This window comes from Gopherus evgoodei, chromosome 4, assembly GCF_007399415.2.
Source record: "Gopherus evgoodei ecotype Sinaloan lineage chromosome 4, rGopEvg1_v1.p, whole genome shotgun sequence".
NCBI lineage: Eukaryota > Metazoa > Chordata > Testudines > Testudinidae > Gopherus > Gopherus evgoodei.
The window spans coordinates 98604863-98623734 of NC_044325.1; the positions used below are offsets into that span (position 1 = coordinate 98604863).

The 18872-nt window shown below is 40.0% G+C and overlaps 1 protein-coding gene across 3 annotated transcripts in view; it reads left to right on the forward strand.

Moving 5' to 3' along the window:
- SYT9 (synaptotagmin 9) overlaps positions 1–18872 on the forward strand; it is a 122676-nt gene that overhangs the window by 42990 nt on the left and 60814 nt on the right. For all 3 annotated transcript variants that reach the window (XM_030560303.1, XM_030560302.1, XM_030560304.1), the window contains exons 2-3: positions 7–358; positions 3660–4206. In XM_030560303.1, coding sequence (XP_030416163.1) covers positions 7–358; positions 3660–4206 — 899 coding nt within the window. The remainder of the gene's footprint in view (positions 1–6; positions 359–3659; positions 4207–18872) is intronic.

Sequence of the window (18872 nt, forward strand, 5' to 3'; positions counted from 1 at the left end):
TTGCAGATATCTCAGTAAGCTTGCTGTCCTTAGTTGTCACAGCCTGTGGACTTGCTCTCTTTGGTGTGTCTCTGTTTGTGTCCTGGAAGCTTTGCTGGATCCCTTGGCGAGAACGTGGCCTGCCCTCTGGGAGCAAAGACAACAAGCAGGAATCGCTGAACTATACAGACACAGAGACCAATGACCATGAATACAGTGAGGATTACCTGGGGCAGCCTACTTCCTACCCGGAGTCCTCCCTAAAGATTAGCCACACCTCCCCTGATATTCCATTAGATGCTCAGGCAGGGACCAAGGAGAATTGTGTTCACAATGTCCGAATGCATCGCCAAATCACAGAACCAACCTCTTCTGCTCGGTCAGTAGCTGTAATTTCTTTCTAATGATAATCATTATGAATGGAGATGAGACCAAGAGAGTTACACTTTATTAGCTAACATAGAGCCTGACTGCAGATGTATATTTTACATCCCTCATTCTTTTACTTTAATGGTTATATGAAATCATTTGTGTGTTGGGGTGTGCTGGATGATGGATGGCTTTAAAATTAGGAAGGTGCTTCCATAGTAGCAACAGTGGCAATCCATTTTTTTCCAACATGAACAACTACTGCATCATCTGTGTCTCTCCCTTATAAGCTGGACAAAATAGTGAGGAAAGTTAGTGCCCTGTAGAACAAAAGAACGGCCTACACTGAATCTTGTAAATCACGTTCGTTTGAACTTATCATCAATGCTGAGGGCTCTGCAAACATTTCAACAGCCATCAAAAGAGAAAAATAGCGCAGGCTAATGAAACACTTGTGAGAGTTAGAAATAGGATTAAAGGTGATAAGTTTTAGCCACAGCCTTGACTGGAGGGGGAAACTGACTGAGCAAGATTAGATGGAGGCAGAGGAAAGAGTGCCAACATATAAGGGAACAGGAAAGGGGAAGGGGAGAATGTGAGAGTACATAGGGGCAGGTAATAATAGGATTAGGCTGCATGCAGCCAGAAAAAGGATCAGCACGTGAACAGCCAATTATTGGATTTCTGAGCAAATGCAGGTGTACTGGACCTGGAGAAGTGTCTCCCCATTGCTCCTCAGTAACTCGTCTGGCCATCTGACTGGAGTGGGTTTGGCAAAGGCTCTTGCTTGCAGGGTGTACAATAAGATAAGGTGTGGTAACAGCCATTAAAATTGAATAATTGTTGACAGACCCAGGTTTAGGTGTGAGAAGACTTGGCCTAAAAGAACAGAAGGCCCAACAAACACCACACATACTACAGAGCAAAGGCTCCATGTACATGGACATACTTTGTAATCTTTTTTCCATTGGCTGTAGATCAGTGTAATGGAGGCTCCTTCAGAGTCTTTTCTATGAATCTGTGGAGAGGGCATTGCCATAACTATTGATGCTGAACACTATGTTGCACACAAAGCCACATGCAAGGTTGATTTCAGATTGGAATTGTAGTTGGAGAGCTGTGGTATGGAGCTAATGTTGTTCTGTTTTTAAACCCCTGTAAAAGTTTGCCTCATGCTCTGTGGTTCACTAACAATACCACTAGCATTAGATGTTGGATGTGAAAAGGGCCCTCACATCCAGAGAGTATGGCAGGGAAGCACATGGCTGTAGCACAGTGGACTGTCTATTCCCAAAGTGTCTCTGGGACAGCAGTAAAATGGAGGAGTGTTATAAAGCAGGAGCAAAAGAACAGCAAAAGGGAGTGAGAGGGGGTAAATTAGTGGCAAATAATGGAGAGGATGGGTAGAAGGGAAAATATCAGAGACACAAAAAAAAGGAAGGCAATGAAATTTACTCATTCAAACCAGTGCCTCTTGTTGGTGCTCAATAAAAGACAGTTTAGGGCTGGGGAGGGGCAAGAGGCAACATCCTCCAGGAAAAGGTAAAAAGAGGAAATTAAGGGATTAACGTTACTATTATCATCATCATCACTATTTTTTTTTTTTTGCCATTGGTGAAACATTGTCACACTTAAGTCAATTTTGGAAATAAACTCTGTGTGAAGTACAAGAAAAGAATAAATACTCATTTTGAATCATGCATGCAATTTGATTCCCCACAGTATGCCTTTTTTTTGTTTGAACAGCTGTGACCTGGGAGCCCACATACACAAGCTGTATAAGATATTGTATGTGAGGCACTGGAGTCTAGCAAGCACAAAACTGAGAACCAGGATTCTAGTCTTTAGTCAGTTATGGCCTTTGCTGTGCGACCTTTATCACCTATACAATATAGATAATATACTAACCCACACACTAGTAGCATTACCACATCTCGATGATCTAAAGAGAATGCTAGGGGTATAATTCCTTATTTGTGGCATAATATCTTGTCATGGAAATTACTAATGCACAACAACATAATTATGCTTTTATTGTGCAGTAAGGGAGAATAAATGGATGGATTATAAGAGACAATGCTTTTGTTTTAATGCACACACTTTCAGGAAATGATAACAGCAGAGAAAAAATGCTGATTATATTCAACATAAATAGTTTTTGACTAATCCTATGCTAAGATTTCCCCAGGTTTTCCTTTTTATGTTCACCTCATTTTGTTTCTACAATATGTTGCATGATTGCTTTATACCAATTAGGGAAAAATGTAAAATCCAACTTGTATAGGATTAAAGTTTTACATAATCCAGCTTTCATATCCCACTGCTATACAAGAACTACAAATTTGATTTCTGCAATCTTCTTGTGGAGTGGAAATTTCAGTCACAATAACCAAGTCTAGATAATAAATCTCACTGGACTGAAACTAAAAGTAACTTCCTCTCCTAGGAGCAATGAAACTTTCATTCTAAGTATTACAGCACTTATTACATCAGCAAGGAGTTTTGAGAGGCAAACCAGCTTGATAGGAACAGGCAGAAAAATCATTTAAATTAGAATAACCAGTTTGTGAACCAAGTAGTAGGTTCCATCAGTAAATACAGATGTTGGGAAATATCTCCTCCCGTCGCTATAGACAAGATATGTGCAAATTCAACGCAAGTTTTTATTTAGCTTATGGGACCAACTCTGCTCTCGATTACATAGATGTTACATCCTTATATTTCATGGGATTTGTCTCTGTATTTACAAAGCCCTTTGAAGATGGCAGTTGTTAAGTATTAGTATTTATTATAATTATTACACTTATTGGGACAAATTCATACCTGGTGTACTTAAGTCCACTGACTTCTGTGGATTTGCACCAGCCATGAATTTGGTCCATTTCCTTTATGGGCTACATATGCAGTTGGATTGAATACTATACACTTCTAAGCTTTTCTTGGGAGTCAATGATTTTGCAGCATTCTTGTGAGTTTTGTCTAACAGGGGATGTTATAAGTTTCAACCAATTTTGGAGTGTAATTATTGCCAGCTTGAGGTATAGGATTGAAAATTTTGCAAACACCATGAGTCCAGTGATGACAAGAACTATAGTAACTTTTGGCAAATATAAGTATCCTTCTACTCATTAAAAGGGATATTGTGCTCTATAGGTGTATAGAAGTAAAATTCAAACCCTGTGGCACCATAAAACCCAAAATCATGGCTAAGGAAAGCAAAATGAAAATAAATAATAGGTCCTTTATACAGACCAGACTCACACAGCACCTAACAATGTAATCAGTTTAGTTTCTGTCATTTTTCCCTTAAGGCACAATTCAATCCGAAGACAGATCAAGCTCTCGAACCCTGACTTCAACATCCAGCAGCTTCAAAAACAGGAGCAGCTGACGGGGATTGGACGCATTAAGCCAGAGTTGTACAAGCAAAGATCAGTGGATACCGATGATGGCCGGAGGAATAACAGCAAGGCCTGTGGGAAACTCAACTTCATTCTGAAATATGATTGTGATTTAGAGCAGTTGATCGTGAAGATTCACAAAGCTGTCAACCTGCCAGCAAAGGACTTTTCTGGAACTTCAGACCCTTATGTGAAGATCTATTTGCTTCCGGATAGAAAAACAAAACAACAGACTAAAGTGCATAGAAAGACCCTAAACCCAGTGTTTGATGAAGTTTTTTTATTTCCCGTTCCGTACAATGATCTGACCACAAGGAAACTCCACTTCTCTGTGTATGACTTTGACAGATTCTCCAGGCATGACTTGATTGGCCAAGTGATAGTGGATAATTTTTTAGATTTGGCAGACTTTCCCAGGGAAAGTAATATTTGGAGGGATATTGAGTATGTCACCAATGTGAGTATGACACCTTTTCATTTTGAGATTTTATATGATAATTTAATAGTTTATAACCTCTACCTTTTTTTAACTGGCGATAAAAGTTCTCCATGGTAGATTTATGGAGAAAATGATTTTTTTTTCTCTTTCTCTCTTTCTATCAGCATTTGATCACAATCCATGGAACGTCCTCATTTTACCTTTATTGGACAGCATTAGAAATGTCCTTTATGTAGGAATTACTGAAGGTTAATCATTATCTTGTTTGTAGGGGAAGAAAGCCACAAAAATCTATTCTCTGTCCCTCACTTCCCCCGGGGAATGTTATATTTTCTTTTCTCGCTCTACTTTTCTGTGATTTGCATTATTTTCCACATGTATTCTGGGATGCTATTGGCCTCAGTTTGGAAATTGAAGACTTTTGCATGGCTTCCGTCAACGTCCCATAGGAAGTCATTCTGACAAAGTCAGCTGATCTTGCACCTACAAACAAACCTAGCACCAACAGTTAGTAGCCACAGCCTAAAATGAGAGGAAAGTTTGCAGATGTCATGCAGGATATGAAAACTCAAATCCACACAAGGACCGTCTCAGTTTACATTCCAGGAGGCAGGTCGCAGGTACTACATTTGTGTAGTGCTGTGCTGCTAAGGGCATTTTCTGAAGGGAACGTCTTTACTATAATCTACTAATATTCCTGCTCTCTTGACAACCTTTGGTATAGGGGCCTACAGAGGAACCCTCTCTAGGCACCGGCTGCAAAACAGACAGTACTTTCAGAAGTCAGGGGCTTTATACTTCTCTCATGGCATAGGCAAACCTCTCATAAGTATTAATGGGACTTCAGCATTCTCCAGTGCATTTCAGAGCTCACAAGGTGAAACTACTGGTTCCAGAAGCCAATAAATATTTCATTTGTTTTATGGAACTGTAGCCTTGCAGATTCTACCTTTTAGTGTCAGTTAAAAGCAAAAGAGTGTAAGTCATTTAGGCCCCAATCTAAAAAGCATTTAAGAGTGTGCTTAAAGTCATAGGTGCTGGAACTAAGGGTGCTGCTGTATCCCCTAGCTTGAAGTGGTTTAAGAACATAAGAACAGTCATATTGAGTCAAACCAAAGGTCCATCTAGCCCAGTATCCTGTCTTCCAACAGTGGCCAGCACCAGGTGCCCCAGAGGGAATGAACAGAACAGGTAATCATCCAGTGATCCATTCCCTGTTGCTCATTCCCAGCTTCTGGCAAACAGAGGCTAGGGGCACCATCCCTGCTCATCCTGGCTAATAGCCATTGATGGACCTATCCTCCATGAATTTATCTAGTTCTTTTTGAACCCTGCTATGGTCTTGGTCTTCTCTGGCAAAGGGTTTCACAGGTTGACTGTTTCCATCATATAGGGATTTACCGTTTGGTTCAATGGCTCTCAGGAGCCCCCACTGTACAAATTGTCCCAGCGCCCTTACTTAAAATTCCTTTTGACTTCCGTGGGATTTATGTACATAGTTCAAGTTAAGCATGTGCTAAATGCTGTTCTAAACAGGGATGCTTTCCTGAGTCAGCACTTTAATCTTTCTAATCTATAACCTGCTAATGTGCCATGTTATTGGCCATAGAACTAAAAGGACTAAATTAATTTTTTCTTGATTTTGTTTTTGAAATGTTTGCATTCCAACTGGCTGTCTTTATCTTAAACTCTCTTATCTGTGAAGTTCACAGTTAGCACTGGATACCCTGGCAGGGAGAACAGGGGGGACAGATGGAATGGGACAGAAGCTCCATCCAAATGGTGGGGTAGAGGAATAGGAGAGGGAATGAGGTTTGTCCAGAAAGATTGGAGGTAAGCAGCTGGCTCCAGGCTGGGAAGGAGGGTCCTGGAGGTTCCTACTTGTTCCCAGGCCCATTCCAGCCCCTCTAGGTCCTGCTCTTGCGTGTGCCTCCCCCCCAGGCATGTGCAAATTTACGTGAAAGAAATGTGTGCCTCCCCCCATCCCTTCCCAATATTTCTATTGTGTTAGAGTTCAAATTTTTAAAACTCTTTTGTTCCACATGTTCTGCATGGGTGATGAGGTATGGGTCCTTCTATAGTCCTTAGAGTTTTAGACAAGGTGCATTTCAGAGTACAGTAGAATACATTGATCCAAACAGAACAAAGGACATGGAATTCATTCTGATAAACAGGGGCTTTTCAATGTAAATGATGCACAGAGAAACATAACCCAATTTCAGGTACTGTTGGTTTCCAGATAACAGGTTCAGACAAATGATGTTCTGTTGTCCTGTTTCTCCAATTAACATTTCCAAAAATTCAAAAGGTTAGACTTAACACATTAAATATTGACAAACTAACCCAGCATAATTCAAGAACTTGTACGGAGTTCCAGCAAATCTGAATTCACTCTTTTATCTGCATCTCCTAGCTGCCAGATAGACTGGCAGCAAAATCTCAAATCCCATTGGGAACTCAACATTGCTGTAGAAAACTCACCTGATTTCACAGGACAAGGTTCAGGAACCTTTGAAGCAAAACTGGGCTGAGTTACAAAAAACCTGAGTTGATTAATGGTTGTGAGCAGGAATTGCATCAACCTTGGCAGCAGCTGAACTTAGAGTTTCTTGGTTTTTCAAACATCAAACTTAAAAGGGACCAAATGCCACTATGATTTACACCCAGTGTAACCCCACTGAAATCAGTGGACTTTCACAGGGTGTAAATCATCAAAGAATCCAGTAAAAGAGCAGAAGTAAGCATTATACAACCAAACCTGCCAAGTTACCCACAGTTCTGGTATTGTATCTGAGCAAAAGTGCATCTACTTCAGTTCCTGATGCATCTCATTACATTATATATCCCACGTCCCATTATCTTACATTATTCCCTATTTTATTATATTCTAATCCAATTTGATACATTACTGTAACATAGTGCATCAAATCAGACTTTACTGAATACCTAACAAAATGGTCTATTTCAAGTGAATATTGCAGATTATACATGAAATAAGTCAGCTTCTCCACAAACAAAGCCATTCGATTCCCCCATTAGACCATGCAGGATGGATTTGATTTAAACCATTTAAATCACTAGTCACAAAGACTTGATTTCATCAAGGATTTCTACATAAAAGTAAATTCTTGTTGGTTGCTATAACTTTAATACATATTCTTCACAACTCAGGCCATGGCTACACTTACAGTTCTGCAGTGCTGGTAGTTACAGCTGTGTTCGTATAGCGGTGTAGGGCCAGCACTGCAGTGTGGCCACACTGACAGCTACCAGCGCTGCAGTGTGGCCACATTTGCAGCATTTGCAGTGCTGTTGGGAGTGGTGCATTGTGGGCAGCTATCCCAGCATTCAAGTGGCTGCAACGTGCTTTTCAAAAGAGGGGGGTGGGTGGAATGTGACAGGGAGCGTGGGGGAGACAGAGAGAGTGGATTTTTGGAGCTGACACTGTTTTCAGCTCCCTGCCTTGCAAGTTCTAAGGACTGGAAGATACACAGTGCCTACCTTCAATCATTTTAAAAGTTCTGACCCCTTCCCCCACCCCTCTCTTATTCACTAAATGCAAATTATACACTCCTAAATAGACATCAGACCAGATAAGCAACCCCTCCCCCTCTGCCGTATGAGAGTGCTGTTTCTCTCTTCAAGCAAACAGCTGTGAACATTCCAAAATAATTCCCCTGCCTGCCTCCGCTCGCTCAGCAAACAGGAGCTGTGTTTGTTTTTTAAATAAGCAGTTTGGCTGAACTCCGAGCTCCCCGTTTCTTCCGGTTGGTTGTGGACAGGAATTCTGGGATACCTCCTTATACCCTGGAGGCCAATAAAAGCACTGGTGGTGTCCACACTTGCTGACCAGCGCTGCATCACCAGCGCTGGAATCGCTACACCCGAGGCACGACCAGGTGTACAGCCAGCGCTGCAACCAGGGAGTTGCAGCGCTGGCTGTGCTTTGCAAGTGTGGCCACATCCTGAGTTGCAGCGCTGTAACCCCCTCACCAGCGCTGCAACTCTCCAGTGTAGCCAAGCCCTCAGAGATAGATGTAGGTTTCATTTTTAGAAGGAACACGCTATACATTTTTATCACATTACATTATATAGCCGGGCATCCCATGTCCCATTATCTTACATTATTCCCTATTTTATTATATTCTAATCCAATTTGATCCATTACTGTAACATAGTGCATCAAACAGACTTTATTGAATACCTAACAAAATGGTCTATTTCAGGTGAATATTGCAGATTATACATGAAATAAGTCAGCTTCACCACAAAAAAGCCATTCCCCCATTAGACCACGCAAGGTGGATTTGATTTAAATCAATTGATTTAAATCATTTAAATCACTAGACACAAAGACTCAATTTCATCATTAATTTCTACATAAAAGTGAATTCTTGTTGGTTACTATAACCTTAATACATATTCTTCACAACTCAGAGATAGATGTAGGTTTCATTTTTAGAAGGTACACACTATACATTTTTAAAGTGATTTATTTTGAAAATGTTTTGGATTTGTTTTGTAGTTATATCAGAAAATGAATGATTGTTTGGTTATTTCATTACCAAAGGTAACTGAAACAGATATTTATGAAGTCATTGGGAGGTGAACTATATCCAGTTCAACAGGTTAATCATTAATATTTGGAGGATTTTCTTGCCATGCTGTATTAAGAGGAGAACATCACCAGACGGACATTTAAATTGTTTTACTTAACTAAAACAACAACATTATGTATTCTGCATTTTTTTTCTTCAACAGCAAACATAAAACATTTTAACAAAACAAGCATATGAATTTTTGAATTTACTTAAACATTCAAGATTTTTAAAATTAGGTTTGTTTTTGTTAAAATTGCTTTTAACTAAAATAGTTAAATGAAATATTTTTTAAAAATTACAAAAATTAAAAGCGACAATGTCAGCTAGATCAAGATAAGAAATTTAAAATAGTGGCATCTGTCGCTAACTCAATCGTCTTCGCCTTCATTTTCCTATTTGTTCATAATCTGGAAAAGAAAAAAGCTTTTCTGCTTTTTCAGGTCCCAAACGATTTCTCAATTTGGAATTAATTAGTCCAAAGGAAGAAAATATTCTTTCTATACCAAGAGGATACTGCTGTTAAAAGTGAGATTATCACTTCAACAGTCTCCGAATCCAAGTGCTTAAGTGACTTCCACCAGTTCACTGGTGAGACTTTCTTTAAAACATCATCAGCAAACATATATTTCTTGCGTGGTTCTTATTCCCGAACTGGGTCTCTTTTACGGCCTGCTGCCATTATATGTTTTCCCGTATAGTTAGAGAATGGTATGATACTCAAATCGATGAAGGTTACAATCAGAAAGACTTCAAGTCTTCTGAAATGTGCTGCTCACTTTCACTTTTGTTTCTACTGCCTGTCCCTTCCTTCTTACATTTATTCCAGTCTTCCTCTCTTTGTCCAGAACTATTCCAACAATCTTCTATTCGTTGAACTTTTTGAAACTGTGCACTTTTAGAGAGACTCTGTGTACACAAATTTGCAGAGGGACAAAAGGGTTGAGGTCTATTATTTCTCACCTCTCTATATTATTTATTTATTTAAAAACATTTTTGCTGTTAACAAGCATGTTATCTGTGGAGACACAAATCCACAGTTTGAGAACTGCAAAACTAAGCATCTCTGATGGTATCTTCTAGACTGAGCATTGAGTCCCATAGGGTAGTTAGAAAGATTAACCTAAGTAATCTATATAGAAGCCCCTGGAGCCCCTAAAATTGGGTACCTAATCCATGAACTATTGGAACTCATTTACAAAACTTTTCTTAAACATTACATGAATATATTGTCTAATACTATAGAATTAGAATTTATAATCCCTATTCCATGATAAAATATATTTCAGCTATAATGTATCTTAATTAAAACTATATTTAGATAGGTTTTTTCCCTCAAAAAGCATTTTATCAAAAAAATTGAATTGAAATTTTAAAAATCTGATTTTTTTTTAAATCACTGATTTTTATCCACCCTGAGACCACATCATCAATGTGTCTACTTGCTATTCTCAAACAAGGCTGAAGATCTACAATTCCACTGAAGCACAGTAGCTTCAATTCTTCTCCTTCCAGAATGCAGTACGATCCCAGACTATAAGATTGTTTTCTAATAGCATCATATACATTAAGTTAGCAGGGTTGGATATGCATATGGTAGTTTAAAGCACCTCCACAGCACACAAGAAATCTGTGGTGAGCACTGCCTCTAAGCAGAGAACAATCTGATATTCAAATGACTGTTCTTCTAATCATAGTTCCTCTGAGCATAAAACTGAATCTCTTATGTCACACTGCTTTTTCCAGCCAGAGGGAAGCAGAAGGGATTGCCTTACAGGCACCAGCAGCGGGTTCTTTAATGGAAGACATAATTAAGTGGTTCAGCCTTAGATGAACATGAAAGCAAGTTTGATTTGCTTTTTGTACATCTATCGAGCAAGTTAGTCTGATTTCTGACTGTTAGGATGGAGGAAAAGGGGTTGCTCTCATCTCTAGTTTTAGGTCTGAGTTAACAGGTCGAATTAATGCTCTCAGTAGCCTCTGAAGTTTGTATTCAAAAAATTTTTTTTAATGTTCACAGACTAGTGACATGTTTTGAAGAGGGCATGGTTGTTCATTGCCCCCCCCTCACACACACACATACTCCCCACATACAGTGCTATCCTCAAATTCATATTTCCTCAGGAGTAGCATATGGCCTCAGGAAAAGGCGGGTAACATATTAAACTATAAAATAAAATAATTAATTTATCTGCACAAGACATGAAACCCCATGTTACAGCACTCTGGATAGATGAGAATCACCTTCTCCATGAAATACTAAATACCCATTTATTAACATGCTGTGTATCAGAGAATAAAAAACTCTTTTCAAGGAAATACCCTACTAAACATGACCATGCTGCTACACAGGCAGACAGAAAGATTGCAAATCTTAGATGAACCAGTTTCTACTGTGAACATTTTGTTTCATAATGACTTGTTTTTGTTATATGTAGGCTTTACCTCTGTCACCTTGCTATGTAGCAGATCCTTCCACTATCTTCTTTCTTTAAGAACAAAACAAAAATTAGAACTGAGGAGTGATGATTTCCACTTAGAGGAGGGGAATAAATGGGAGCTGTGACTTCCTCACTTCTACTCCCAGCTCTGCTAGCATTTTCAAAAGAGGTTTTGGATGCCAAACTTTAGACACCTAGGATGTGATTTTCAAATGTGCCGAGTACCCACATCTTCTGCTGAGATCAGTGGGAGCAGGCCATGGGTGTTTCAAGATAGGCACACAAAACTAGTGGGCATGTCTGAATGTTCTTACCTTAAACTCTTGGTGCTTCAAGTTTAGCAGGTATGAAAGTAGTAAATCTCTATCTCCCTAGACATACAATTGCAACGTATTACAATGCACTTGCCTATTTGGCTTTGGTAAGCAGTTTTCCTACTGGACAGATAAATCCTAAAAGAAGCTAGTATAACTCCAGGAGCCGGGCACAACAGGAATGGTCTCTTGTATGATCTAACAGCATTGCCTCCCTCTTCACTATCTGCCTGCTTTAGTGTTAAATGCCAGATATTTTTCATGGTACAGCCATTTGATAAAGCAATACTGTCTCCAATTGCACCTTGACTTAGAAAACTTCTAAGTGATGTAATAAATTGCTGTGGCAAGAGAGAGCTCATGACACTAGTGGTATCTTTTCAGCTTCCAAATGTAGTTAATTTTGAGACCTGGGTATGGTAAGTGCATTTGTATTTTGGATATTCAGTATCTGTAAATATATTTTAAATTCTAGTATGGAAGAGCACCTATGCACATTCACACATGGAAGGAGTTCCTCATAAGCATCCACAAAGACCCTCCTCATCCCTCCTTAAAACTCAGCTCTGTAATTAGTCATCTGATGTGCTGTGACTACTGCTTACCATTCTTATCAATTAATTGTTACCAGGTGCTCCCTCTGTCTGTTGTATCCACCTCTTATCCCTGGTCTTCTTAGATTGCAAGCTCTGTATTATCTTTTGTTAAGTGTTTGTATAGTTATGTCTAGGACCGGGGTCCTGATTCATGATTGCAACTCCTGGACACAATCACAATACATATAAATAATAATTATAATTAAAGGTAAGTGAGAACAATATATTTACAGATTCCTTCCACTGTGTGTGGAAGAAACTGAGATCTGAATTATGTCTGTGGGTTCTATTTATGGAAAATAGTTACAAGTGTACGTTTTTGAAGTGTAACTGGAAATCTGCCACGCTTCCTGAAATTCAAAATTTGCATTCACATCCCAAACAAAAGGGACTTTTCTAAAGGTTACCCCACAAATTACCTGCCCAACTCATATGCTATGAGAAACGTGCACTTTGAGGAAGAATATTACCCCACTGGGACACACCCAGCAAGTTCTTTCCTAGGAGCAAAGCTTTCCAGAGGAACTAATAATATGTGATATTTTTATAGTTCACGTTTGGCATTTCCACTTTTAAACCTCTGTACAAACATGAACTAATCCAAAACATTCTTTGAGGGACGTTAGTAAATATTATCCCCAATTTGCAGAAGGAGAAACAGATCTAGAGAGGGTAAGTAACTTGGAAGAGCACCAAGACATCACAGTGAGTTAGTAGGAGGTGAGACTGGAACTGGGGAGCTCCTGCTCCCAGTGCCAGGTTTAATCCACTATATAACAGCCTCTTTCCCTCAGTTTACGACTAGAGATGCTGACAGCAAACCATCCAACTCTGCCTATGGTAATTAGAGAATCCTTCAGTGAGGCATCAAATTTTAGCCCATTTAAAAAAAATTCGTTTTGCAAGTGCTTTGTATACAGAAATGATGGGCTTGAGCTGCAGATCTCTGATCTGGATTTTAAATGCTCCAAGGTTTAGAATGGTTGAGCCTGGGATTTTGGTTTACAAACAGAGAGAAACCAGGAACAAAATGTCTCTTGCTCCAGATTTTAATTCAAACCCCAGAGATGTTAAGATCTGGACCTATCTCTGTTTTACAGAATTACAGCTGTTAGAGATCGAAAACACCAATAGAGTTCTGCCAATAGAAGATACAGTGTCATGACAGAGGACATAGCCAATATTAAACCAACACTGTATTTAGGGACACATTTAAAACCAGCCAATCTTCAGTGTCACTGGAGCAATCAATTGTTGAAGTGGACTTATAGGCATTTAACTATCCGTTTTGCAGGTGTGAATTGGCTAGTGAAAAGGTAGACTTGTAAATCATTATGTTCTACCTCAGGGGTCGGCAGCCTCTGGCACGCGGCTCGCGGGGCTAGTTTATTTACCTGCTGAGTTGGCAGGTTCGGCCGACCGCGGCTCCCACTGGCTGTGGTTCGCCATCCCAAGCCATAAGAATCAAGTCCCAGTGATCACTGTTTATTTGTGAGGGACTGTTTGTTTTTGCCTGTGCTTGCTTAATCAAAAGTACCAAAAAGGTTAAACAAAGTCCTTGGGGAATGCATGATATCATGTCAGGGAAAAGAAAAAAGTCTGAAAAATTGGAGATACTTGAATCCGCCTGATTTCTTAAGGATCAACCCAGTGTGGAGAGGAAAACATTTAATTAGCCTTCACGCTTAGCACAGCAGCTGCAGTTGTTGTCACATTGTTGGCTAATTGCACTGCAAAGTGTTCTTTCTACAGTTTTCATGTTTTTAAGCAGGCTTATTTTTCCAAGACTGGATTTTGCCTGTTGGTTTTGTGTTTTCTTTTTTATCTCATTGTTTTGTTAATCATGTTAGGAGAGGTTGATTAGAACTGAAATGTAAATTACTCTGATTAACAATTAGCACTCCACATGGCTATAGCATAGATAAATTTTCAAGTTATAATTATGTTATGCAATAGTTAAGAAAGATAATAGCATTAACCCATTGATTTCAAAGGGATTTAAGTATGGGCTTAAGTGGTGAGGTTGAATAGCGATCAATTTAAGCATGGGTTTAAGTACTCTGCTAAACTAGTTCTTTAAACTGTAAATTCTATGGGGCAGGGACTATGTCTGTATGCGTGTTTCTACAGCACCTAAAACACTGAGCCCCAAACCTGACAGGGTCATCTGGGCAGTACCATAATAAAAATATTTAATAGTAGTAACAACAACAACTGTAATAATAATACGGATGGGTCTGAATCTAAACCTCAGATGTAAATACCCCTGTATTTTGAGGATGAAGACATCCAAATCCAAACTATGTAGCTAGCCCCAACGTCTGTAATGGTCAGGACCAGAAACATGAGATCCAAGCACTACCACGCTTTGGGTCTGCAGCCCTGGTCCAGAGCTAATGGTGACAAACTGGTGCAATTGATTACTTCAGCAGCCTTTCACCTCTAAAGACACGGATTTGCACAATTTTGCTCAGAAATAAGATTAATTTGGTCAATCAAGTGTTTAAGCAATCAAGCGTTTAAGCAATTTATAATGGGGCTTAGGAATGGGTTAATGGTAGTGGCAGTTGAGAGCTGTTGCATGTAAAGAGATCTGAAAAAGAAGCTATTTCCAATGCAGAACAAGAAGTTTTATTGGTCTTACAAAAACCAGGTGTAGAGCTAGTCAGAAATTTTCGGACAGAACTTTTTCCATCAGAAAATGCCAATCTATCGAAAGCAAAATATTTAATGTAAATGTGACAGTTTTGATGAAAGCTAGTTTGGGGGGGAAAAGCATTTTGAGAAGGCTGAAACATTCCATTTTGACCTTTTCAGAATGGACCATTTCGATTTTCTGTTTCAAAATTATTTTTCATGCTTTTAAAATTCTATATATCATATAAAATAAAAAATAAAAATAAGAAAAACATGTTTTTGATTTTATCAAAACAAAATGTTTTGATCAATCCTAAATGAAAAAAAAAAAAATTTATTTTGTGGGGTTTTTTTTTTTGGTTCTGTTTTCTAAGAGATTTCTTGCATTAGAATCATAGAACTAGAGAATATTAGGGTTGGAAGAGACCTTAGGAGGTCATCTAGTCCAATCCCCTGCTCAAAGAAGGAACAACACCAACTAAATCATCTCAGTCAGGGCTCTATCAAGCTGGGCCTTAAAAACCTCTAAGGAAGGAGATTCCACCACCTCCTAGGTAACCCGTTCCAGTGCTTCATCAGCCTCCTAGCGAAATAGTGTTTCTTAATATCCAACCTAGACCTCCCCCACTGCAACTTGAGACCATTGCTTGTTCTGTCATCTGCCACCACTGAGAACAGCCTAGCTCCATTTTCTTTGGAACCTCCCTTCAGGTAGTTAAAGGCTGCTGTCAAATCCCCCTTCACTCTTCTCTTCTGCAGACTAGATACCCCAGTTCCCTCAGCCTCTCCTGATAAGTTATGTGCCCCAGCCCCCTAATCATTTTTGTTGCCCTCTACAGGGCTCTCCAATTTGTCCACATCCCTTCTGTAGTGGGGGGACCAAAACTGGACACAGTATTCCAGGTGTGGCCTCACCAGTGTTGAACAGAGGGGAATAATCACTTTCCTCAATCTGCTGGCAATGCTCCTACTAATACAGCCCAATATGCCATTGACCTTCTTGGCAACAAGGGCACACTGCTGACTCATATCCAGCTTCTCGTCCACTGTAATCCCCAGCAGCTTTTCTGCAAAACTACTGCTTAGCCAGTCTGTTCCCAGTCTGTAGCAGTGCATAGGATTCTTCCTTCCTAAATGCAGGACTCTGCACTTGTCCTTGTTGAACCTCATCAGATTTCTTTTGGTCTAATCCTCCAATTTTTTTAGATCACTCTGGACCCTATCTCTACCCTCCAGCATATCTACCTCTCCCCCAAGTTTAGCGTCATCTGCAAACTTGCTGCAAGTGCAATTCATCCCATCATCCAGATCATTAATAAAGATGTTAAACAAAGCTAGCCCCAGGACCGACCTCTGGGGCACTCTGCTTGATACCGGCTGCCAACTAGACATTGACCCGTTGATCACCACCTGTTTAGCCCAACAATCTAGCCAGCTTTCTATCCACCTTATAGTCCATTCATCCAATCCATACTTCTTTAACTTGCTGGCAAGAATACTGTGGGAGACTGTATCAAAAGATATATCACATCCACCACTTTCCCCATATCCACAGAGCCAGTTATCTCATCATAGAAGGCAATCAGGTTAGTCAGACATGACTCGCCCTTGGTGAATCCATGTTGACTGTTCCTGATCATCACCTTCCTCTCCTCCAAGTGCTTCAAAATGGATTCCTTGAAGACCTGCTCCATGATTTTGCTGGGGACTGAAGTGAGGGTGACCGGTCTGTAGTTCCCTGGGTTCTCTTTCTTCCCTTTTTTAAATATGGGCACTATATTTGCCTTTTTCCAATCATCCAGGACCTCTCCCGATTGCCACGAATTTTTGAAGGTAATGGCCAATGGCTCTGCAATCACATCAGCCAACTCCCTCAGCATCCTTAGATGCATTAGATCTGGACCCATGGACTTGCACGTGTCCAGCTTTTCTAAATAGTCCTTAACCTGTTCTTTCACCACTGAAGGCTGCTCACCTCCTCCCCATACTGTATGCCCAGCGCAGCAGTCTGGGAGCTGACCTTGTCTGTGAAGACCAAGACAAAAAAATCATTGAGTACTTCAGCTTTTTCCACATCATCTGTCACTACGTTGCCTCCCCCATTCATTAAGGGTCCCCCACTTTCCTTGACCTTCTTCTTGTTGCTAACAGACCCGTAGATACCCTTCTTGTTACCCTCAACATCCCTTGCTATCAGCAACTCCAGTCATGCCTTGGCTTTCCTTATTACACCCCTGCATGCTCTAGCGATATTTTTATACTCCTCTCTAGTCATCTGTTCAAATTGCCGCTTCTTGTAAGCTTCCTTTTTTAGTTTAAGCTCACCAAAGATTTCACTGTTAAGCCAAGCTGGTTGCCTTCCATATTTGCTATTCTTTCTGCACATTGGGATGGTTTCTTCCTGCACTCTCAATAAGGCTTCTTTAAAATACAGCTAGCTCTCCTGGACTTCTTTCCCCCTCCTGCCCATCAGTTCTCTAAGGGAGTCTAAGTCTGCTTTTCTGAAGTCCAGAGTCCATATTTTGCTACTCTCCTTTCTTCCTTTTGTCAGGATCCTGAACTCAACTGTTGTTTAAACTCTCAGGATTTCCCACAAAATGAAAAATCTGGTTCCAATTCAGCTTTACCCAGGAGCAATGCTGCATATTTTTTGAGACGATTTATGGTGGGCACTTTGCTATTTACATATGTGTACATACACGTTTCTCTTATAGAGCAGTCCTGTAACTGGCAGTGTGTGAAGATACAAGAGAAACACTTCCCTCCCCACACCACGTACAGTCACAAATTAATAGAAATAATAAGGTTAGACTGAGTTTTAGTTCCATGCTCTACTAGATGATCCAGATTTTACAGAAACAAGATGTAGTTAATTCTATAGTCAGCATCTTTTTCTCTCATTTTGTTTCCCACCTCCTCCTTACCCTGTTCTCCAGGACAATCCTTCCCTAATCTATACAGAAATGAAGCAAAATGCCATCTGCTGGCAGCCTCCAATATTGCATTATAACAAGTCAAACCTGGCCCTCAATTCCACCATACAATCCCAGCGATTTTAATGAGACATCACAGGTGTAACTGCGGAAAATATTAGCAGTTAATAGGCAGCAGTTTTACCATGCAAGCAAGAGCTTCTTCTGTAGCTGTGACCCTAAGGCAGCTATGTTAAGGTGGCCTCAGCTGGTGTCACTTTGCACAGAGGTCAGCTGTTAAGTTACTCAAAGAGCTAGGTTTTGTCACATTCATATTTTCACAAGGTTATATCTTTAAAACTTAAAACATTTATCTAGCCAGGTGTAAAAAAGCCACTTCAAACCAACATTTGTTTAATTATTAAATAGTCTGGAGACTTCTAACTCTACTGCTTTTCAGTTGAGTTTATGGAAAGCGTTTAAATAGCTGTAGAATTCATCAGATTTTCTGAAAGATCTCTACTCTGTAGATTCAGTTTCAATACCTGGAGCCAAACTTGAATTTATTCTTCTCATTGAATTTCATGTACTGTACTTACTTGAAAAGCCTCAAGCTATTTTTAGTCTTTAATCCCTACAAGATATCAGAGCCATCAGTCTTCCTTCTCCGTCAGGTTTCTTTAGAGATTTAGGATTTCAGATCTACTATGTACTGTCAATGCTCTGGTTATTCTAGTTTTCAAATTTTATTCTTTTTTGACTCTTCCCTAGCTTTCATAGACATGCTGAGCAATGGACACATTTTTGTTGTAGTTATGTATTATTAATCCAGAGCTCTACTGTGGCTCAGGGCAGGAGGTTCCAGAAATCAGCCAGGAAACTGACTGACTTGCAATCTGGTTCCTAGTTGGTTCTTCCTTTGCTCCAAGGCAGAGGGACCGTGACTTAACTGCAGTCATCCTATCATTGACACTGATTACTTCCCCACTACAACAACTCAGAAGCACTAGCTGGTGAATCTGATGCATGGTGCAGAGGCGTGGCTCCATCATCCACTTTCCATGCCTGCTTATATCAGGGCCGGCCCACAACATTTTGGCACCTGAGGCGGGGAGCTCAAATGATGCTCCTTTGCTTGGGCCAAAACTTTGAAAGGTCTCAATTCTGCCTTCTTCCTGTTCTACAC